Genomic DNA, 23,628 nt, shown 5'->3' with positions numbered 1-23,628 from the left:
TGCTTCTGTGCAGGTCGGGTCCAGGGGCCTGGTCTCTAGTGTGCCGCTGTTCCCTGGGTCACCACGAGGCTGCCAGAGGGGCTGCGCAGTGAGACCCTGTCCTGTGTGCATGCTGGTGGGAAGAGCACTGGCTTCTGTGAGCTGCTGACCCTGGGCCCCTTTCCTTCCTGGGCAGGAGCAGGAGGTCCTCAGTGATGCTGAGATTCGGAGGCAGAGGGAAGGGCGCATGGAGGTGCCTGGGGAGATCAGAGCACCCACTTTAGGTGTTTGAGCACAGACAGACAGCTGGGTGCCGCCACGCCAGGGCAGGAGCCCATTTTGGCCACTGGGATTGGGGTCGGAGCCGATGCCAATCAAAGGGAAAGTTGAGTCAGTGTTTCCTTCCGAAAAAGACAGGGCTCATGAGGGGCACCCAGCAGGCAAAACCATGGCCAAGGCCCCTGGGTGGGGTGGGTCCTTTGCTGCCTTTGTGGGGAAACATTCTGATGATGATTTTGGAAATTGAAGACGCATGTTAAAATTTGACCCTGCCATCTGACGTGGAGGGATCTAGCTTACATGAACAACTAGCACTGTGTCTCAGTTACTTTTTTACTGCTGGGACAAAATACCTGACAACTGTCACTTAAAGGAGGAGAGGTTGACTTGGGCTCACAGCTGTAGAGGTTTCAGGCCCTGGGGAGCTGGCTCCAAGGCAGGGCAGCATGGCGGTGGGGCCCGGCAGAGGACAGCCGCTCACAGCATGGCGGACAGGAAGAGAGAAGGGAGGAGCAGGGAGGGAGGCAGACGCTTCCTTTGACCACCTCCTAAAGCAAGTCAGCTCTCAGCCCCCAAATCCAGTCACCTTCCAAAGCTTCTCCTGAGTGGCCAAGGCTCTTGGGGGCCTCTAGCTCTAAAGCATAACCCCTCAGATGCTGTAACACCTGAGAGGCATTTTGCTGTGTTCTGTATGGGGTGGAGCGCCAGAAACCCGGAGTCTCCGGTGCTGGGGAATCACGGATACCCACAATGCATGATGGGATGTGGCCGTGTCTCCTGTGCTGGCACATGTGGCCTGTGGCTAAGTGCACAGTGGCAAGTTGCTGAGCAGTCTGCAAACAAGGCAGTCTCACTGGGTAGGAAGGGGTGGGGTGGCTAGGCCAGGGAGGGGCTGGGGCTGGGGCAGGAGGAGCTGAACCGGAAAGACAGTGTGACTGGAAAGCAGGGAGGATGCCCCTGTTCCTAGGAGACCAGGCAAGCGCCGGGCTGGAAGTGGTGTTTGGGGTGATCATGGTAACCTGGTTGGAAAGGCTCTCTGGGCCAGAAGGACATTCCTTCGGGCACTGCAGGTGCCCGAGACAGCTTTATTCCCTCTTACTGGGGCACTGGATCCAGGCCCCGGTGTCCTGCTCAGCCCGTACTCCTGAGAGGGTCCCCCTCTTGGGCCATGGCAATAATGGCCCGCAGCTTGGTGTCTGTGCTCAGCTGGGAACGGCAGTTTTCCCATCTGCACCACAGGAATGGGGTTTGGACCAGTTTAGGTCAGGTCAGCTCTTTCTGGGCCCTGGGTTTTCCATTTGTGAATTCTTTTACAATACTTTCTTTTCTAATTTGTTTTTCATTGTGCTCTTATTTGTTGTTGTTGCATTGCAGCATGTGGTTCTCTTGCGTGGCTGTGGGCGCTGGTGCGTGACAGGGATCGGTGGGGAGGGGCCTGTGGGGACAGCTGCCCGCCTGCTGGCTGTGTCTTGTCACAACGTGAGCAATTTGGAACACAGCACAGCAGCAGAGGCAAACCTTGGGGTACGTGTGGGGCTCACGCTGGGCCGTGGTCCCACTCACTGGTCAGAGATGCCAGCCATTTGAGCGTCAAATGTACTGAGGACGCCATTCCTCCGACCTGGGGGAAGACAGCTGGTGACACCCCGAGTGCTTGGCACAGGGGTGGGTGACGGCACCATGGTCATTGTCCTCAGAAGTTAACTCTGCGCCAGGCCTGGAGTTGCTCCCGGAAGGCCCTGGATCCCTCTGCCCAAACCTCGGCGCTGGTCCTGGAGCTGCGTGGGAGGGCGCTGGGTCCCCTGGGAGGGCTGTCCGATCTGCGCTGGATCCTGTGGTCACCACGTGTGTGGACGTAAGCGTAGTTCAGGAGGAAGGGTATTTCTCACTCTTCTTGTTTATATTTCTTCGTCTTCTCCAAATTTCCTCTGTTTATTTTTGAAGTAGTTGGAGCATTAAACATTACAGGCTGAACGGTGTTATCAGCAGTCTTAGCGCCCGAACAGAGTTGGGGGTTTGGCGAGTTTCTTGCTGGCATTTGTGTGAGCACTGGGCCATTTTGTGCCTTTCTGCACACACTCTTCACAGTGGGCATTTCGTCCAGCACCTCCTACCCGTGGGGCATGCGTGGATTTTCCAGCCCACACTGACCCGAGGCCAGAACCCTGTGGGTCAGGGACCTTCCAGAGAGCAGGCGCTTGAGCTGTGAGGATTTGTTCAGCTCTTTCTCCTGCTCACTTTAACTTTTAAGCTGTTGAGCTGGGCATGGGGACGCACACCTGTAATCCTAGCACATGGGAGGCTGGGGCAGGAGGATCGCTGTGAGTTCAAGGCCAGCCTGGTCTACATAGCGAGTTCAAAGCCAGCCTGAACTACACGGTGAGACCTTGTCTCAAAAAACCAAACAACAACAAAAACAAAAACAAAAGACATCAGAAAGAAACTTTTAGGTGGTCACTTTTGCCAGGACCACTTTGAATTTTTATTATAGTAATAAAATGGATGTACTTTCTGCACAAAACTTTCTTTCATATTGACTAATAATACTTTCAAATATGCGTACTCTATTTGATCTAATTTAAATAAAGGTTTCTTTTCACTTCTGTACATTCATTCCCAGAATTGCTTACTGGTGAATATTTGTTAATATAAATCATCTGGTTAATAATTATTAATAATTATAAACACTGTGATATTTTTATAATTTAATAAATGTATTAATTTTCAGTTACTCATATACGTAAGTTCCCAGAAGAATTACTAAGGCACATGGTATACATATTTTAATTACAGATTCATGGTATAAAATTAATACACGATTGCTGCAGGACATTTAGAAAACACACACAGGTAAAATAGTACTAATGTGAGCAAAACTTGTGCCTCCCAATGACTGTTACCATTTTGATTATACCGTCACATCTTTTGTTTCTATCAGGAGTTTGTCCTGTGTCCTCTTTGTAACAGAGTTTTATCTACTCGATGGTGAATATTTGTTGATTTTTAAAAACGTTTTCAAATTATGTGATTTTCAATGGTCGCACAGTATTATACTATGCAGATTTGCTCCAGTTTCATCACACAACTCATTTAAGTTGCTTCTGTTTTTATCATTACAGAAACTCATGTTAAAGACAGCCACTCTTGCCTTATTTCCACAGGATGATTTAGAAGAGGAGTCAAAGTGTGTGATAGTTCACTTGCAAAATTTGTGAAATAAATTGCCAGATTGCTCACCAGAAAGGCTGTGTGAGTGGAAAACACCTTCGTTGATACGAAATAACTTTCAAAAGCTCCTTTCTTGTCAGCTGGAGGGAAAAGGGGGCAATCTGGGCATCGTTTTGATTCCTACTCCTTCGATTACGAGTTAGGCAGAGGCTGGAAAGGAGTTTCCCAGGCGCTTGTGCCCATCATGCCCTGCGAGTTTCCTTGCCTCCAAAAGCATTCTTTACGTATTAAGGAGTGTTGTATTTATTTGGCACATAAGTGGTCGATATTTTTCCCAGCCATTTATTTGTATTTTAACTTTGTTTCTTTACTTTTTGCCAGAGAGACATTTTAAATTGTGTGCATATGAACATCCATCTTTTTGCTTTCATTTTTCCTTTGTTTTGGACTTTGCAGGGCCTTCCTCGTTCTAAAATAAGATGTATATATTTTAAAGTGTTCTTGTGGTTCTGGGCTCTGCCTGGGCTTTTTAAACGTTGCACTGATTGGATGCTGTTGCTAAGCTGTGGTATGAAGCAAGTCCCAGCACTGTTTCTGACTTCCATTCTGCTTATCTCCCTGCTTCTGGTTATCGCGATCCTGCAGCCTTCCTTCCTTTTTTATGAGCTTCTCTTTTGGAGGGGATATGTGGAGAGACAGGTCTCACTCTGTAGCCCAAGGTGACCTTGAACTCATGGCGATCCTCCTGCCTCAGCCTCCAGAGTGCTGAGATTACAGCAGTGTACCACCACACCCAGCTCATAAATGTCATGACCAGTCTTTTGTTTTTCTAATCTTCAGAACCAGCAACTTTTTAACAATTGGAAAATGGGATGTGTAGCTTCTGGATCTAATGAGGTTCCCAGCCCCAAATCCATGGGGCCTTTCCTCTGGGCTTTTCTGAGGCTGCGGTTTCCAGTCCTGAAGGAAGGTTCTTGTGGCCCATCCCCACAGGCCCCTGTGCACCCCAGAGGCCTTGCAGAGGGGCTGAGAGCTCCCTGTCCTCGGGGGAGGCAGTGGCGTCGCAGGCACAGGAAACGCGAGGAGTTGGCCCTGCTGGTGCCTCTCTGGGTGCCTGGGTGCCCTGTGGCCAGAACCCCACAGCGGGGACTGGCTATCCCGGGCTGGTGCCCAGCTTGCGGCTAAGGAAGGCGCACAGAGTACATGAGGACTGAGGCATCACCGAGAACCGAGGACCCCTGTGGGAGGCGCAGTGGTCACTGCCTTGCAGACGTGAGAGCGAATGCTCCGCAAGATTTGCTTAAAATCAAGTGGGAGACCCTGCACTGGGTGCTGGGAACTCGGCCCTGCTCACTCGCACCCACCTCCCCAGAGGTCTCCAACGCTTCCAGATTCCTAATAGTTTTGGGGAAGTCCTGGCTGAGCGCAGCTTGTCTCCGCCAGCCCTGGGTTTTCACTGCCAGCCGGAACAAGAGGCAGCCCATCACATGGCTGGGGTCACACCAGGCAGTGCCAGCCCAGGGCTGGGCTGTGGGCTCAAATCCCGGCTCAGCTGCCGTGGGCTGTGCGGCTCAGCAAATCCCTCGCCTGCCTCGCCTTGGTGTGGGGATCTGAGTGTGGGGTTCTGACAGTGCCCCCTCCAGGGCACAGCGTTGGGAGGGTGTGGCCAGCAGGTGAGGCCAGTGGTCCATGGCACCAACTGGAACCCCCAGGGGTGCTGTAGGCAGCTGTGTGACTCCATCCAGGAAGCAGCCACAAAGAGGGACACTGGGAGGGAGGGCTGTACAGCCTGGGCCTCGAGGGTCCCCAGCCCAGTTCTTGGAGCTGGCTGGAGGCCTGGTCCTCCTGTGGTGCCCACTCCTGGCCTGTGGGGCAGGTTCTTTCTGTGGTCTCTCGTGGAGCCACGTCCCTCACCAGCCGTGTGCTTTAACTCGGGCTCCACGTGGAAAGATGGCAGCCTCCAGGCTCTGAACCAGGGCCTAGTGCTCCTCTCAGCCATCTTCTTGCTGGCCTTGTATGACCGCCAGCTACCCAGCGGCCCCCTTTGTTGTGGGTCCCCAGTCCCTGCTCTGAGCAAGTGTGGTGTTGGCTGGACTGGCGGTGGCAGCCCATCCGCAAGGCTCCCGTAGCTGCTCAGACCTCGGCCACCTCGTACCGTGCGCATCCCTGGGCCGGGCACAGATCTGGGTCTTCTCGCCGTCACCCAGGGGTGCTGCCCAGGCCACACAGAGGACAGGCAGACCCTGGCATCAGGGCCAGGCTGACACGGAGAGCAGTGTGCCGGGCCGGCCACATGCACACGGCAGAGCGAGCAGTCTGTAGATGTCCACTCCGGAGGCCGAGGGCAGGGACCAGGCTGGGCCGCACCATCACACTCTCCTCCAGGCCCCGTCCCTCCTGCAGCTTCGCCTGTGTTTCCCAGTCACTGCCTGTGTATCTCTGCCCGTCTCTCTGTCTCTGTCTCCGTCCCCCTGTCCGTGTCCCTCTCTAACGGGAACAGGGCTCTCGGATCAGGGTAAAGCTGGTGTTGGGCTCGGATGAGGCAGAGGTTCCCCAGGCAAAACTGTGGAGCGTGCAGAGCAGACTCCCCGGAGACAGGCTGGCTCGCAGCGGGTGGGGCCCATGTGTAGGGGCCGTGACCCTCTGCTGTGGTGGCAGCTGGTTGGACGAGTGAGCTGCCAAAAAGAAGGCAGTTTCAGTTCGTATGGTGCCATCCGGGACTGCCCCCAGCGCGGGGGACAGGAACGCACAGAATGAGTGCGAATGCTGCTCAAATACTGCGGGTTTTGTCACCATGGCTCCAGCAGCAGCTGGTCCTGGAAATTGTGCCCCGGGCCAGGTCTCTGCTGAGCAGCCACTATGGGGTCATGAGGTAGAGCAGCCACCGTCACAGGTCTGTTCTGTGTGGATCTGAACTCTGCGTTCTGCAAGGCCACACCCAGGCAATACCGACGGGGAGGAAAACACTTCACTAGGGAACTGTTTGTCGGAGGCTGTTTTTTAGAGCAGTTTCCAATTTATAGAAAACCTGAGCAGACACAGATCAAAGTGCGTGGGGCTGGGCTGGGCCTTCCTAAGACGAGCACCTTCCCTGCTCTGACGTTTAGAGGCAACCTTAAGAAACGGGCTGTCCGCCTTGGGAGCTGCTTACGTGGACAGCTAACGTGGAGGTGGGCAGACCAGGAGGAGCAGCTCGGTAAGGGAGTGTGTATAAGCCGCACGGTGTGTGCGTGTGAAATGTGTGCGTTATTGTTCCGGAAAGGAGTGGCGTGGGCAGGCGAGTATGTGCCCCTGGGGGCCTGCGAGGCTGCGGTGGTGACGCGGGACTGCAAATTCTGTCCCCACTGGGCCGCTACAGGGACCGGAAGGCCTGGCGTGGGTGCCAGGGCGGCCCCTCCTTGCCTGCAGCTCCCTGTGGCCACAGCCGAGAAGCCTTGGCTCCTGGGCTGCAGGGATGACGTGTTGACCCCAGCTGTCAGCTCGGGTGGAGGGGCTGGAGGACATGGTGGCCTGTGCGGTGACGTGGATGCCTGGGCCCGATCCAAAGTTGAGGTCTGCAGATTTCATGTGCAGAAGCAGCCGGCTGGGCCACTCCAGGTCCCTCCTGCACTGCTGTGAGGCGGGGCTGGCGGGAGTTCCAGGGTGACATTTCCCCTCTGTCCCCACGGGACGGGACAGGCCCAGGGTCTCCCAGGTGGCCCTCTGCACCCCTCTGCCCTGGCTTGGTGTCAAGTGCGATGCCAGAGCTCCGGCTCCCTGCACGTCCCTGAGGGACAGTGGTGCAGTCGTCCCGTGAGACTTCTTTGGGTCGTCGCTCGCCGGGCAGCTGGAACTGGATGTGTGGACACAGCCGGGGGCTCCTCAGAGTCGTTAGCCGAGTGCACGCGCTGGCGTTTTATTCCTCCAGCTGAAATTTTCCTGACATTCCCGCTTTTGCTTTATTGGGTTTCATAAAACTCTGTTTTCGAGCAAGCATTCGGAGGCCCCAGGAGGGCAATTGGCCCTGAGTCCAAGTCATCAAGCGCCTAATGAGAGCCCGGGGCGGCCCTTCGCTGCAGAAGGTGAGGCTGCGGTGGCGCTGCTGCTCTGTGTCCCGGGCCCCACTCCACCCGCCACCATCACCTTCCAGGGTTTATAGGAGACCCCAGCTGGCGGCCCCTCGCCGCAGGCCCATCCCCTGCCACCCTGGAGCCTGTCACCATGCGGTGTCAGGACACATGAACCCACGGCCACGTCGGGCCCAGCAGGGCTGTTCAGGCCTGGTTCCCGTTCAGGAGGGTCGCCCTGGAGCAGGGACGAAGGACTGAAACGCTGCCTTTGGTCACAGAAATAGCCTGGTGTTTAACATAAATAAATGTAACGCGAAACATGCATGCGTGTGTGTGCATGCGCGCCCTCCGGTGAGCGAGCAGCTCTAAATTGTTTTGCACACACATTTATGCTGCCTCTGGTTTATTTTTTGGGACTTCAGAGAGATCAGTGAGGGGAAAGAAGCTGTCAGTTGCCTCCGGGCAGGGGCCGGCTCTGCTGCTCCCCGCGCCTCCTTCCTGTTTGTCCCCAGAACCTCTTCCTCTTCCAGGCCGGCTCTGGTCCTGCTCACACCCGGCCCGAGGGGAGCGACCAAGACTCGCTGGATGTTCATGGTGCGGTGGTCAGGGAACTGGAGAGGCAGCTGCAGGAGGCTGTGGGGCTGGTGGCTGGATTATGGGGCCCCCCAGAGGCCAGAGGCCCCTCGAATTCCTCCACGGTGGCCTGTGTCCCATTTGTCGCTAGTGTCCTGGTGCCTCTTCTCTGACCTGGCCTTTTCTGAATGGCCCTCTTGGGGGCATGGGCGACCAAGAATAAATGACCCCGCCATCCTAGCTGCCCGACCTGGGGGGCTGTGCTCTCTGTGGGTAAGAAGAGGCCCATTCCCCTGTGGTGCTCGACGGTGCCTTCTGTGTGCTGTTATCCACCAGGTCCCCCCACGACTGTCTGGGGCTCGGGAAGGGTGGGGTGACTCCAAGACTGGGGGAGCAGAGTCTGTGTGTTCTGCAGTCCCTAGAACGGTCCCTAGGGTCAAGGTAATGGCCTGTGCACAGCCCGGGGGTGGTGCTGTCATTTTCCTTCAAGCAAGAAGCCACTTGGAGATGGGTTTTGGGGTTCTGGCAGTTCCTGTGTCTTCTTTTTTCCTGATACGAGGTCTCACTGAGTTGTCCAGGCTGGGCTGGAACTTGCCTCAGCCTCCCAAGTGCTGGGTTACAGGTGTGTGCCATTACACCCGGGTCTGTGTGTCTTCTGACCCGCTGCCTGGCTGGTGGGCTCATTCGTGGGGTGACTGAACCCATTGCTTTCTCCCGCAGACCTCCCGTAGTTCCTTGCAGGGGCACCAGAATGTGCCCCTTGGCCTTATCACCCTGGATGTCCTTGATGGCCTGTGTCAGTGGCCTGTGTCAGACACCGCCGAGAGCAGAGCTTTGAGTGGGGCTTCCGGGGCGCTGTTTCGGAGTTCTCTGGTGTCTTCATGGGCTGGGCCGCTCCTGCCGCTCCCCACTGCCAAGCAGGCGCTGGGGAGCAGGCGATTATCATCTGTGAATATTCTGTGAAGAGGTTTTGTTTTGTTTTGTTTTCCCTTCTTGACCCTCTGGAATAAAGTAGGCCATTTATCTTTCGGCAGGAGAATTTCAACATTTAAGCAGAGTACAGCAGACTCACTGCACAGAGCCGGCTGTACGTACTTTTCATCACAGCCGATTACTGGCTCAGCTTTCCCCCACTTCGTAGCTCTTCTCCCCTAATGCTCTCCCTTTTCTCTAATTCCCCCGTGGGATCGCTCCAACCCGCCCTGCACACCGCCCTGCACACCGCGGGGAAGCGTTTGTCCGCCCGCTGTTTGTTTACACTCGCCTGTGTCAGCTTTGCGTCCAGGGCGACGGATGGAGAGATGTAATTCTCTGCTGGCTTTGATCAGAGAGGACTGAAACACATTTGCAGCGGAGTTTTGAAGGACAACGCTGTACACATTCCGTGTGTTTCTGAGCTTCGGTGTTTAGTTAATTTTGGGGAAAATCTCTTTTTTCTTTTCTTTTTTTCCTCTGAATCATAAACCCTGCAAGGCAGGCATTTTCCTTAAGATGACCCAGCTGAGGAGTGGAAGGGACGGCTCTGAGTTTACCAGCAACAGAGAGAGTTTGCAATGGAGCTCTGCTGCAACAGATGCACTGCTTTGTTTCTGTAGAGCACAGCCACCCCTGTCCCCAGGGCTCCCTTGGGGCCCAGCGCGCCACCCCCACCCTCAGAGACCCCTCATCCAATCTCTCATGGATCCTAATTTCAGGATTGATCATTAAATGCGCGCTTCTCTCAGGGCAGAGCGCTTGCAAATAAAAAGTGCTGAAAATGGTTAACATTTCCTGTCACCGAAGGCCTCGGTAGGGGTGGGGGTCACTGGGTTCTCAGTGTATTTTCACAGGGAACCTATTTCTGATCCGGCGTCAGGAGCTCCGGCGATACACAGTGAATCCGGGGTCCTCGGCCCCCAGGCGCGGTGCAATCGGCGAGCTCCGGGTCCACCTGGGCCGCGCGCGGGTTGGGAGGCGTCGGACGCGCTGGTTCAGCGAGTCTCCGCTCGCTCTCTCCCCCTTTACAGAGAAAGCCTGAATTTGTTCTCTTTTGCTGTACTTCCACTATTGACTGTTTAGTTAGTGACTTTGCCAACTTCCTGGATATTTGTTCTGGTTCTACACAAAAGCTCCACATTCCCTTTGGAGTCAGGACCAGGGACGCGGACCCGGAACCGTGAGTGCCCCGTCTCCCCCAGGACCCGACCCTCCGTGTCCCTCCGTCCAGGCCGACTTTCGGGGCTCGGCCTCAGCCCCGGCACCGACTGGGAAAGGAGGCTCTAGGGTTCCTACGCAAACATCAGGTGGGAGGGGGCTGCACTTTTCATTTAAGGCCCCGAAAGATGGAGAAAGTAAACAGAGCAGCCTGGCTTATTTCAGGGGCTAACGACGTGTCCCTACTGAATTTACCTAATAAAATGAATTTTTAAATTTTTCATTTTCTCATTTCATTCCAGCAGAAAATGAGTTTTCCTTTATAATGTCCAGATCTTTCAAACTCTATCGAGTGAGAAATTAAGTTACAAAATGTAAATAGTTTGGTACACACACACACACACACACACACACACACACACACAAAATGAAGTACTTTGTGACAGTAATGCAGTAACAGGTCTGGCTGCAGGCTCTGGGACACTTGATTTGATTTTTTTTTTTCTTTGTGAGATGTAATGAAGAGAAATAAGATTCAGTTGAAAAAAAGTCTTTAAAAATAGGTGAATTGTGATACTACATTTAACTGTCATTTTTGTTTGTAATTGTAAGTTGTCTGTTTTAAAGACCTTCTGAGCACCTGGTGGAAACTGTGAGGAGAGTGCAGAGGACATGCCCGTGGTCGATCTGGGCGGTCATCACTTTCCCTGTGGGAAACTTGCCCATTGATACGGGAGGCTCCACACACCATCGCGCCTTCTTCAGACCAAGATGCCCGGCCTTTATTTACAAAGAGAAAATAATCGACGCTTCATCCGAGAACCAGCGCAGGATGTTAGGCGCGAGATCAGGGAAGGAGTGTGGTCATTTGTGTAAGAAAATTCAGAAATCGACATCAAGCGTATGTAAAGTCCGAACTTGACGCTTCGTGTTCATAAAGAAAAGTTACATAAACTTGAAAAAATGAAAGTTATTTTGCTTAAGTGCCTGAAAAAAGAATTTAGAATAATATTTGGGTTATCCTAGTTTGGTGCTGTGTTCTGGAAGCCTTGTCAGGGTCCAGGAGGGATTGCAGAGCTCTGTGCCAAGAAGTGGGGTGTGTGCATGCGTGTGTGAGTGTGCACGCGTATACCTGTATCCCCCACGTCCCAGCCCCAGCAAGTGCACAGGGACGGCGGTGGGAGCTGCCTGGTGAGGGGGGAAACCAACTTCCATCAGAAAGGTAAGGTACGGCTAGTACAAAACCCCTAAAATGAACACTAGTTTTCTCCATGAAAAACCTCTCTTTTGGGGAGGGGCTTTGCAGGGGGTCCTGTAATAGGTTAGAACCAATTCCTACAGTTACCATAAACCAGAAATGCAAGAAAGAGGCTGCATCTGCTCCCGCGCATGTGGTGGAGTGTTTTCTTCTGGTCACTTGGTCCCCAAAGCCCTGGGTCCCTTCTGAGGGCACTTTGGAGCTCGCTCCTGGCGCTGTCCCCTTCTGCGGCCCAGTAGATGGCGATGTTACTGCTGGAGTCACCCTGGGCTGGGGGTGGGGAAGACAGACTGTGATCCCCCAACCGCCCAGGCCACCCTCTCTTCTCCGGGTGCGCAACAGGCTCCACACGAAGGAAGAAAACCCTTCCCGAGGCGCCGTGTGCAGTGTGCCAAGCCCTCCGAGAGTATTTAAAGTATTTGAGCCAAATGTTAATTACCAGATGGCCCCTCTGAGATGGTCTGAGACAGCCCGGCTCACTGTGTCCTGGAAGAGTCTGGGGGAAAAGTGGGAGAAATCTAGGCACTGTTTTGATCTTTCATCAGTAGCCTAACTAGGTCTTAAGAAATAAATTTGCTCACCTTTCTCCTGTAGCGATTGTGGAGAATGTGGAGGACAGGAAATTCTCTGTGGCTGAAAATGAGCAAATGAAAGCAGGCAGGAACACACAGCAGGGCAGTCACGCTGCCACTCGAAACGGCACATCCTGCAGACAGTGGGCTGAGCGGCACCTGCCCTGTGCCTGGCTTGCGGCTTCTGGGTCCCCGCGCCCCCACCAGTCCCCGGCAACCTGGCCTCTCTCACTGGGATGTTTCCCCCTTTATTGCAAAAACTAATTCTTCCTGTCTTGCTAGACAGAATCCCAGAGAATGACAGCCACATTCTTCAACGTGATGTTTAAATGAAAAGAATTTAAAGACGTTTTTGGATGGTTGCCACAGGACAACACGATTCATTAATTTGTTTTAAATAACTTGTATTTTTTTCATATAAAAGGTAGTATACATGTTTTAATATAAAGGAGTAGTGTGTATTTTAAATAAACTGGAATTCAGCAACGAGATTTATTTCTTTGCCTAGGAATGATGCTGTCATTTCTTCTTTGGAAAAAAAATGAGAGTCATTCATTTGACTTCAATTTTAAATACTACCTAAAGACATAGAAATATGTAAATGTATCATAGCACAATGACTTCATCAAGTCTGGCGGTAATTAATCTTGTATCGGTCTTCACAAGTTTCATTGACCGACAGGCTAGTTTTTATACCTGTCTGTATTTACAGATTGTTCATTTTAGTTGCCTACAATTCATAACTCAAGTCTACATATTAATAAAATGGTTGTGCAAAAAACCAGCTGTTTAAATAAATTCTGTTCTGCTTTAAAGATTTTTGCCCTTTGGGGAGAAAGTCATTTAAGTACTGAGTGACAGAGGCCAGCACACAATAGTTAGAATGTAAATAAATCTTCCTGAAACTTAGTTCTAATTTTCTCCTGCAAGATACTAACCCATAAAAAATAAACATTGTTTATTGAACCAGTTTGTATGGAGTGAAAAGCTGTAAAACGATACAGAAAATGTGAACTTCTCTGTCCCAAGTACCTCGGTTTGCTTCAGAGCAGAGGGAGCTATTGGATATGTAGACAGTGCAGAAAATAAAATTAGCAGCTCTGGTGAAAGAAACGTTCAAATGTTGCTGTTGCACGGCGGAGATCATATTAGAATTAGCAGAAAAAAAGACGTGTCACTTGGCACCTCTGCACAGGGACAATGTGATCACACCCATTAGCATTGACTTGTGTCTCTGCCCGGCTGGCCTTCTCACAATACTGTTTATTTCCAGAAATCACATTTGTGACAGCCGTGATATCTGACAGTGAGCATTTTCTTATTTAGTTGAAAATATTTCAGGTTTCAGAAACCGAGCATAGCAAAGAACTTGCCGTGTGTGACTTCACTGGCTGGGGCGAGAGATTTTAAGACATGAACTCACACAGCATGTTGGAGCAACTGCAGCCTGAAATATTTTTAACGTTTCAGTTTGTAGAGCGGCCGGATGGAACCTCGGCGGGATGCGGCCCTGTGGACTCCTTTCCTTCCGTGGAAGGGCAGGAAGAGGACGGCGGCCTCGCGTGGGGGCTCCCGCCTCTGCCTCTGACTTGGGGGCTGTGCTTTCCCTGTTCGGCAGTGTCTGTAACCTTTCCGCGTCTTGTTTTTTTTTTTAAAGAAACTCACAACTGATCTCTGTGAGGAAGGTGGGGCTGGGCATTCGCGGATGAATGCGACCAGGGCACCATGTTTCAGGGAGACCCACAGGGGCAAGGGCTCGGCCAGCTCAGCCCTGGCCCGCAGGCGCAGTGGGAGTCGGACGCTCTTGGGACTTTAGGGTCAGCTGCAGCCCCTGGAAGGAGGCTCAGAGCTTTGCACAAACAGCGCAGTGACTCAAACTGTCTGGCCCAGCGGCCCCCAGAGAGGGTGCCAGCCCCAGGCCTCTCCCCCGGCGTCTCCTGGGCCTGCTGGTCGGTGCTGGGGGCCTGGCTGGCAGCCCGGCGCTGGGCATCGCAGACAGAGCTCTCCTGACCACCCAGTCCCAGGGTGCCCGCTGTGCCCATGCTGGCACCAGACCCGGCCAGGCCAGAGGCCGGGATGAGCTGGGCTGCTGCTGGCCGCTCCTCCCCAGGAGCCTACCTCTTGGCCGTTTGTCCCTCAGGTTCCTCAGCTTTGAATTTCCTAGTCGTCTGTCTCCCCTGCCAGGTGTCTAGGTGTTGTGCATCCCGTGCCTGATTCTCAGTATCTCCCAACACCTCAGCAAGGGGCAGTGTCAGAATTCTCACTTGATGATTGAAGAAACTGAGTCCTGGGGAGGTTGAGTAGAATTCCAAGGCCACAGACTGTAGGGTGATTGTGCAGGGCTGGGAGGATTAAGGACCTCACCTTTTGGTTTTTTTTTGGTGCCAGGGATCGAACTTGGCACTTTGTGCTTGCGAGGCAGGCAGTGGCACCACTGAGCTAAATCCCCGGCGCAGGGACCTCATCTTCTTAACAGGGTTTATGTTGTTTTGCTAAGCAGTTGTTTATTGAGTGAATGCATAGGCTAGAGAGTTTGAGGGGCAATGGGTGTGATGGCTGGAGCAATGGCAGCTAGTGGATTCATAGAGGGCAGGTTTGGGTCCAGGCAGGGCTCTCCCCAGGTGCAGGAGATGTACAGTCTGGTACCAGAAGCCCAGTTCCTCTCGCTTGTATATCCTTGGCAAGATGAGCCCCACCCAGGAAGAAGGATAGAAGATACAGGAAGGAGGAAGGAATGCCCTGCTGGGTACCCATGCCTCCCTCCCACTGTCCAGAAAGGAGTCACGTGGCTGCTGTGCCCTGCGGGGCCTCTGGGAAATGCCACGTTAGTGGTCAGGGCTCACTTTCCTGAAACCCGGATGTGCCAGCCACCAGCAGAGGGCCCAGGCCTGTGGCCACCTGGCGATGCTTCTGGATGGGAGAGGACAGGCACATTTGTTGAAGCGGAGCCCCTTCCCACGAGGTATTTCTCTCCCAGGAGTCAGAGCACTTCACTGCCTCATAAGACACAGAGTGAATTAATGTGCTCATGACTGAGAAAAAGGGGCCCATGGTGTGGGCTACATTTTCCCTTGAAACAGGCGGCTTCTTCTATGACTGGCCTTTCACAGTGGAGAAAATCGAGGCACAGAAGGGTGGGGATGCAGTCGCTAAGCACGGGCGGGACTCAGCCCACAGTGCCCCTAGCCACGGTGCCAGCCCCGGGCTGTGGATTCCTGAGCTCGGATCCCGGCCCCAAGAGGGCGCTGGTGCTTCTCCACTCTCCTCTGAGTGCCCAGATGTGGTGCTGCTGTAGCTCCCTGACCCAGATCTCGTTCTCGCCCAGCTCTGTGTGGTGTGAGGCAGCCATCGCCATGGCAGCCCCGTACAGGTGCAGGCTCTGGGGTGCCTGGGTGGCCCCAAGCCCGTGGGATGTCACCTGACCTCTTCAGCCTCCACGCCCAGGCTGCCCTCAGGTCGGTGTCACCTGCTCTGGGTCCTCCGAGGGCCAAGGTAGGGTCTGGGCTCCTCAGCAGGTGACCCCCCCACCCTCACGGACCGCTGGTCCTCCGTGAAGGAGCCTCGGAGGCCGTGTCCACTGTAAGCAGGACCGCGGAGGGCCTGGGCGGCGTCACAGAGCCTCAGGAGCCCACTTTCCCGCCCACGGTGACACGAGCCGTCCCTGCCAGGACACGGCAGGCTCTAGGCAAGGTGCCTCTTCTTCACCCAAGCTGGCTTTTTTTGAACAGATGTGAATACTTAAAATATACCTCCAGTGTTACGCAGTAGCAGCACACTGCTGGGGCACCGACCGCATGGGTACTGGAACGCAGTGTCCCCACGGACGGAGACTGTGCCCAGCAGGCCGACGCTCTAGCTTCCCCCGTGGCGTTTGTCCTTCGGTGCCTGGCTTTTCCCCTCTGCGCCATTTCCTTCCATTCCCCCACACTGCCATAGCAACAGCGCCGTATTCCTTTGACGGCCAGATAACGTCCCCTTGTGTCCCTGGGCCATGGCGTCCTGGTCCACTGCCTTCCTGGGAATGGCGCTCAGGCACAGTTGCCGGCCAAAGATGCCCCAGCCGTGTTCCCCGCGATGTGTGCTGGGGTGGGCTGCTGGGTAGTGGGTGGCTCTGGGTCTGCTTCTTGAGGACCCCAGTTTTCTGCCGTAACTGCTGTTCTCACTGGACATCCCACCCACGGTGTGTGGGCGGCCCCTTCCTCTGCATCCCGCCAGCCCTGGTCACTTCGGTCGCTTTGCTGATGTTCATTCTGGCCAGGGAGGTGTCTCCCTACGTTTTGATTTGCATTGGTGATGCTGAGGATTTTTTCACACGCTCCTCGCCCATGTGCTTATCCTCTTTCAAGAATATCTGCTCGAGGCTCCCCGTTTAAGAATCAGCTCTGCCTTGTCCGCCTTGCGGATGCTGGAGGTCGGTCGCTGGCTGGCCGAGTGAATGGCTGGCACGGCCTCCTCCGGTTCTGGGGCCGTCTCCTCCCTCTCCATCGCTTCCTTGGCTGTGCGGAAGCTTTTCCACAACGTGGGACCGTGTGTCATGTTTTGCTTTTGCTGGCTGTGTTTGGAGTCATCTCTAAAAATTCTTTGCCTAGACCAGTGCGTCTCCCCTGTATTCCTCCTACTTGTTTCACAGTTTCAGACCTTGCACTTAAGGGTTTCATCCGTTTTGAGTTGATTTTCACTTATGGTGAAATACAGGATCTGCTTCTTTCTGCCTGTGCATGTCCAGTTCCCAACGCCATTAATTTGAAGAGATGCTCTTTTCTCTGTATGTTCTTGCTCTTTGTCAAAACTCGATTGGCTACAAATGTGTGGATTTATTTCTGGGTTCTCTGTGTTGTTCCATTGGTCTCCGTGTCTGTTTTTATGCAACTGTCATGCTGTCTTGGTTGCTGTTTTTTTCTTTTTTTGGTACCAGGGATTGAACTCGGTACCTGGCGCTTGCGAGGCAGGTGGCTGCTGAGCTACATCCCCGGTCCTGGTTGCTGTTGTGTTTTGAACTCAATAATTATAATCCGTTCAGCTTCCCCCGCCTCGCTGATAGCTTGATTATTTGGGGTATTCTGTGGTTCCATACAAATTTTAGAAGTGCCTTTTCTCTTTCTAAGAAGACTATCACTGGTATTTTGGTAAGCGTTGCGTAGACTCTGCAGCTCATTTTGAATAGTATGAACATTTTAACAATAATAAATTTTTCCAATTCGTAAACATGTCTTGCCATTTTTTTTTTTTTTGTCGTGTGTCCTTTTCAACTTTTTGAATCAGCGTCTTATAATTTTCATTGTAGGGATCATTCTCTTTGTTTGTTAAATTTCTGCCTAGGTATTTGTAGCTATTTTATTTTTATTTTTATTTTATTTGTAGCTATTGTGAGTGAGATTACTTTCTTGATTTCTTTTGCAGCATTTTTGTGATTGGTGAATTTAAAAAGATACTGATTTTTGTATATTTACTTTATACAACGTTTACTTATGCAACCTTGTTGAATTCATTTAGCAGTTCCAACCGATTTTTTGTGGAGTCTTTAGGTTTTTTTAAATGTAAAAAACCATGCCATCTGGATATGGGGATAATTTGACGTCCTCTTTTCCTATTTTGATGTCCTGTATTTCTTTTTCTTACCTAATTGGTCTGATTGTGACTTCTAATACTATATTGAACCAGAGTGGTAAAAGTAGATATGCTTGTCTTGTTCCTGATCTTAGATGAAATAAGTTCATTTTCCCCTTCCCAGGTGATACTGGCTGTGAGTTTGTCATACATAGCCTTCATGGTATTGAGGTACCTTTCTACTATGCTTTCTTTTTAGGGTTTTAATCATACAAACTGCTGAATGTTATTGAATACTTTTACTACGGGTGATCGTAAGAATTTTGTCCTTCATTCTGTTGCTGTGATGTGTTATGTTTACCGATTTGCATTGCTGAATCAGGTGAAATTGTGTTTGATCATGGTCAAATCTCCAGTGCTACCAAACTGAGCCTGCTGGTCTTTGGTTGAGAATGTTTGGATCTGTGCTCACCACAGTATTGGTCCACAGCATTTTGGTCAGTCTTGCTGGGTCCTCGTCTGGTTTTGGCATCAGCCCTCATACAACAAGTGTGGGAGGATTCCCATCCTTTCAGTATTTTGGAAGAGTTTGAGAAGAATTGGTGTTAGTTATTCTTTTTTAGTAAAATACAGCAGGGAAGTCATTGGAACCTGGATTTTTCCCTGTTGGGAAACTTTTTGTTACTGATTTAATCTCATTAATTTTGTTGATTTGTTCAGGCTTACTTACTGTTTCAGTCCAGAAACTTACTGTTTCACTTAGTTTTTTGAATCAATTGATGTATTAGTTTTTCATACTAGCCCCTAGTGATCCTTTGTATTTCGATGGTATCACTTACAATGTCTCCTTTTTCATCTTTAATTTTACTTCTTTAGGAGTCAAAGATTTGTCCATGTTGTTTATCTTTTCAAAAAATCAACTCTTGTTTTATTGGTCATTTGTATTTCATTCATTTCTGTCCTGTTCTTGGTTATTTCTTTCCTTCTACTAATTTGTGTTTGGTTTCTTCTCACTGCTTTAATTTGCTGAGTCGTGTTGAAGAGCTGTTATTTGAAATCATTCTAGTTCTGAATATAGTTGCATATCGCTATACCTGTCCCACTTAGGGCTGCTTTTGCTATATCCGATAGGTTTTGGTATGTTGTCTTTCCATTTGTGTTAAGAAATTTAAAAATTTTCCTTTTGATTTCTTCATTTAGTCATTTTTCAGGAGTGTGTTTTAAAAATTCTATGTATTTTACAACGTCTAAAGTTCCTCTTGTGACTTCTAGTTTTATTCTGCTGTAGTTAGAGAAGGTAAATGCTATGATCCCATTTCCTAAAAATTTGTAGAGACTTGTTCTGAGCCCTAACATGTGGTCTGGCCCACAGGATGTCCTGTGTGTGGATGAGAAGAATGTGTAATCTGCAGCTTTTGAACCAAGTGTTCTGCAAATGTGCTAGGTCCATTTGGCGTGTGGTATAGTTTGACTCTGATGTTTGCTTATCTCTTTGGGCTGGCTACTGATGAAAGTGGGGTGCTGAGGTCCTCAACTATTATCATATAGGAGTCTCTCTCACCTTTTATAGTTTGCTTTATATAACTAGGAGCCCCAACCTTGGATGAATATATATTTTCTATAGTTGTTTCCTTTGGTTGGCTTGATCTTTTGTCACTGTATAGTGACCTTTTCTTTTTTTTTGGTATTGGAGATCGAACTCAAGCCCTTGCGCTTCTGAGGCAGGAGCCAGACCGCTGAGCTAAATCCCTGGCCCTCTTCTTTGTTTCTTTTTACAGATTTTAATTTAATTCACAGTCTGTTATATCAGATATAATTTGTTACTATTCTTTCTACCTTCTGGTTTCTGTTTACATGGCACATCTTTTTTCCATCCCTTCCTTTTCAGTTCACGTGTGTCCTTACAGACGAGGGAGTTCTGTGTCTTATGTTAAGTGCGTTGTTGGGTCTTGTTTTATTCATTTGGCCAGTCTATATCCTTTAAGCAGGAAATTTATACCATTTATATTCTGAGTTACATTAATGAGACATAAGGTGGTACCTTGGTTCTCAAACTTAATTTGTTCTATGATTTTGGAAAAGATGGCCACGTTTGTGTTTGTGGGAAGAATGGCCGTGCCTGTGAACAGAAGTACCACTGCGCTCTTGTCATTTGGTTATCTTTCTCTTTTTGGTTGTTTCATTTATACTGTGTTCCTTGTCCTTGTGGATTGGCGGCTTTCTGTTCAAAAAGCTAACTACCGATCCATTTCTCTTCTTAGAGTGTTGAAAGCCTTTAGAGCATTATATGGATGCAAAGTTTCCCTAAGAGATTTGCTCAAGGGATTTTGCTCTTACTACCCCTTCCTTTCCCAGAAAAGGTTCTTATGCCACTCAACTCTGCCCCTCAAGGCACTATGGGTGTTCAGTTCCTATTACAGACACAATTGTTCTTCTCAAAAAATAATTTTCTGTTTTCAGATTTTTCTTTTTCATTAGTACATGTTTGTGGTACATCATGAGTATATTTGTGGGGGCAGTGGGTCCATGTATGTGGCACGCCTTAATTCTTTTTACCCTGCCCCCTGTACCCATCAAGTATTTTACTTTGGGTGTTGGACTTCAAGTTCCAAATAGTCCAGTGAAAGTGGCTTAGACCAGTGCAGGTTACTTTTCTCTCATGGTAAGAAAATCTGAGACAGATAGCTTCTGGCATCTGATCAGGTACTCAACAAACGTGGACAAAATGGCTTTGTGTCGTTCATTTGAATGTCCTGTGGCTGCTGTGACAACACAGATGTATTATTCTGTAGAGTAGAAGTCTGACAGTGGCCTGAAACCACCGGAGTTAGCAAGGCTGGTCCCTCTGGAGGCCCCCGGGAGAGACCGTTTCTTTCTTTCCTAGTGTCCAGAGGCACCTGCTGTTCTGGGCTCTTGCACCATCACATCTCCATCTCTGGAGCTGGAGCACAGCACCTCTCCGACCTCTGCCTCTGCCTCTTTCCTCGACCTCTTTTCAACCCCAGTCTCCTACTTCTGAGACCCAGGGCTCGCATGACCCGTGTGGATAACGGAGGGTGTTCTCTGCAGTGCAAACCTGGCCAGTTTGCAGAGCTACTTCCACCCCAACCTTAATTTCCCTTCATTACGTAGTCCAGTGCTCCCACAGGTTGTGCAGTTGGGGTCTGGATGTTCCTTGTCTGCCATGTCCTGTGCGGTCTCCATGGCCACTGCATCAGGGAAGAAGGGGGAGGTTATCGGCTCTGGGCCTCATTAAGAAGGCAGAAGGCTCCCAGAAGTGTCCAGCAGACTCCCTCACATCTCAGGTCAGAATGGGTCTCCTGGCGACCCCAGCTGTCCGGCGTGATGGGGAGGGACACGGTAGGCTTCCAGCCTTATCCTCCCCCACGGTCCCTGCCTGGCTCCTTCAGCCAGTCTCGGTGTCAGACTACCAGAAGCACAAGGGGGTGGCTCTGAAAGCACTTCTTTAAGGCTTTCTAGCAAAGTGTAGTTTCCGGGAACTCTGGGAGTCCTAAAAGAGAACTGAAACCGTGGGAGGCCGTGGGCCGTGGTACTGGCTGACCAGGCTTCTAGCAGCTTCTGGACTTGACCCAGGAGAAGGTACAGAGGCCATGCAGGTGCATTCCTGTCGGTGTCGCCAGGGGACGGGTGGCTCGGCAGGTCCTGGAGGTGTGGAGACGTGGTGCTGTTTTGGCATCAGTATGGCCAGAGGAAGGCTGTGTGGGCTCGCAGCCGGCTTCCGGGTCGTGAGTCACGCCGCCCTAGCCAAGGGATCATGTTCAGAGCAGGAGGCCTGTGTGGGGCCATCAGCACATCAGTGCTGCAGGCCTGGAAAACACACAGACACACGCACACACACACACACGCACACATGTGCACACACCAAACCCAGGCTCCGCTGGAACCTACCCCACTCCCCTGGAGTGCAGGATGCCACTGAGCATCAGGTCCTCCTGGAGGCAGTGACACTCAGGGCCCATCATGGTAACTGGGTGACCTGGAAGGTGACACCTGGACCCACTCACCTGGATTCGGGGCAGTGATCACTCCTCCTGGGCCGCTGTGTGGATCCTTGCATGGACCATGTATGCCGGCTTTGACCTTGCTGGCTGCTGCCACTGTTAGGTGAGCACAGACGGCCCCACCCCCAGTGCTGGGATTAAATTGGCCCATGTGGGCCGGAGGGAGCTTGGGGTTTGAACTAGAGTCACTGCGCCTTTATCCAGAGCCAGCCCCGACTGAGGTCTCTGGGGACCGGGCGCCGTCCTGGTGGAGCAGCTTCCTGTGCTCGGTGCCCTCCTCTGTCCCCCCGAACACCCAACACCGTAGCAGCTGGGAGCACCCCACCTCTGCCGGGCTGCTGTGGATCCGAGGACGTGGTGTGTCTTCAGGGCTGGTGGCCGCCACTGTCCCCTGGGGGGCACGGAGGGCTGGTTCCCAGCTGCAGCCCTATTTTGCAGGTGGGTAAATGGAGGCTCCGAGGCACAGCTGCTTTCTCAGGGCCACAGCCAGAATGGGCCGGGTGGGCAGCAGCAGGGAGCAAAGCCATGACCAGGTCGCCCCCCAGCTCGCCCGCCGTGTGCAGGGGCGGTGCTGCCCGCTGCCCGCTGTTTGTGTAGGGCGTCTTCCTCACATCCCTCCCTGTGCGCTGCCAGCAACCCGTCCCCAGAGGGCCGCCGGGCGGTGAGAGCCTGGGAATCCTCTTATCTCTCGGAGCAGGATGCGTCCTGTGCTGTGTCCCCAGCGAGGCTTCCAAGAGTGGTGATGAGCTTGCAGATTCCAGAGGGTGATTGCTCCAGCTCAGGGGTGGGCGGGGGGGGGCATGTTTTGTTTCCCAGGCCCCTCGGCACTGCGGCCAGGCTCCTGCCACCACCCCTCTACCCGTGTCCCTGGCCCTTTCAGCTGCCCCGAATCCAGGAACCCCTGTGCAGGCCGGGCCTCAGACAGCCAGTGTGAACCGGCCAGGGGTGAGTTCCTGTTTCCGCCCATTCTTCCCACTGGGCAGTGGGTAGCTCCCGGCTCCCGCAGGGGAGGGGCAGCATGGTGCGGTGCGCGGGGTGGCCTGCAGGGGCGCTGGGCAGGGGACAGGCCGCGCCCCCGACATTGGTGTCAGACCGAAGTGGGACAATCCTGGTGAGTCAAATCCCACCCTGTGTGCGGCCTCGGATCCAAATCTCATCTCTGCTGCTGTTTTTCTTAATGCACGTTTTCAGGTCTCTGGTTTCAAAGCCACCTCCTTAGAGCTGGGGGACGGGAGCCACAGGAAAGCCGTCTGTCCTTTCTACCAGGCCTGGGGAGTTCTGATCTGGAGAATTTCGAGGAACCCTAGCGGGGGATCTGGAGTCAGGCAGATTGTTTTACCAGCCCACCTCCAATCCTCGGTCTCCTCTTGGGAAACTGGGTCTGATTTTATTTCCGGCAGAGTTGGTAGGAGAAGTCCCAGGACACTGCAGGCGACTGTGGGTTAACCTGGTGCAGGCAGGGCTGCTCCTGATCGTCCCTCCTGCCTATCAAAGACACAGCGCTCCTGTAGTCTCTACGAAGCCCAGCCACAGGCCTGCACTGAGCTGACGGGGCTGGGGGCAAGGGCAGAGTCTCGCCTTTGGACCAGCTCTGGGCCTTGTTGCGGCACCAGCACTGTTTCTACTGGAAAATTTTAAATGTGGGCCATTCAAGGAGCCTGATTTCTTTGCTGTCACTGGTGTCAGAAACCCTGAATCTGGAGCACGCAGGGACCCTCACAGCTGAGGCCTTGGGCCCGGAGCGGTCAGTGACTGCAGGACAATGACACACGCGTCAGACACAGTGCAGTCAGGTAGGACACTCGGGCTGTCCCCAAGCAGGCAGCAGACTGGTGCAGGGAAAGCATGGAGCATGTGGCCAAGCCCAAGGTGTCAGCTGTGCGGGTGCAGATGGCACTGGCTCTGCGCCAGGCACCGCTGCACCTCGGTGTCCCCAGGGGCACCAGGGTTACCACGGCTTTCTCAGGGTGTGGAATTCCGGATATTTGCATAAACATTCCAGGTTGAGCGATGTGAAGTTTCAGGTTTCTGAGCATCTCGGATGTCGG

At 52.2% G+C, this 23,628-nt stretch overlaps 1 protein-coding gene and 1 long non-coding RNA gene across 2 annotated transcripts in view; one reads left to right on the top strand and one right to left on the bottom strand.

Annotated features, from left to right (window-relative positions):
• The window catches only part of LOC104864579, a 131,451-nt gene extending 119,830 nt beyond the window's left edge, over positions 1–11,621 (top strand). The window contains exon 6 of the mRNA XM_019207947.2: positions 10,809–11,621. Within this exon, the coding sequence (XP_019063492.1) occupies positions 10,809–10,837 (29 nt within the window). The 3' untranslated portion in view covers positions 10,838–11,621. The remainder of the gene's footprint in view (positions 1–10,808) is intronic.
• A 22-nt stretch (positions 11,622–11,643) lies between these two features.
• Positions 11,644–12,069, bottom strand: LOC117283907. Its single transcript, XR_004514950.1, has 3 exons — positions 12,021–12,069; positions 11,879–11,935; positions 11,644–11,709 (listed from the first exon to the last, which is right to left on the bottom strand). It is a non-coding gene; the product is annotated as an uncharacterized LOC117283907 (long non-coding RNA).
• Between the last annotated feature and the right edge of the window lie 11,559 nt (positions 12,070–23,628).

Source organism: Fukomys damarensis, unplaced genomic scaffold (genome assembly GCF_012274545.1).
Source record: "Fukomys damarensis isolate Sample0158 unplaced genomic scaffold, DMR_v1.0_HiC HiC_scaffold_32, whole genome shotgun sequence".
NCBI lineage: Eukaryota > Metazoa > Chordata > Mammalia > Rodentia > Bathyergidae > Fukomys > Fukomys damarensis.
This window is presented reverse-complemented; position numbering and strand designations above follow the sequence as displayed.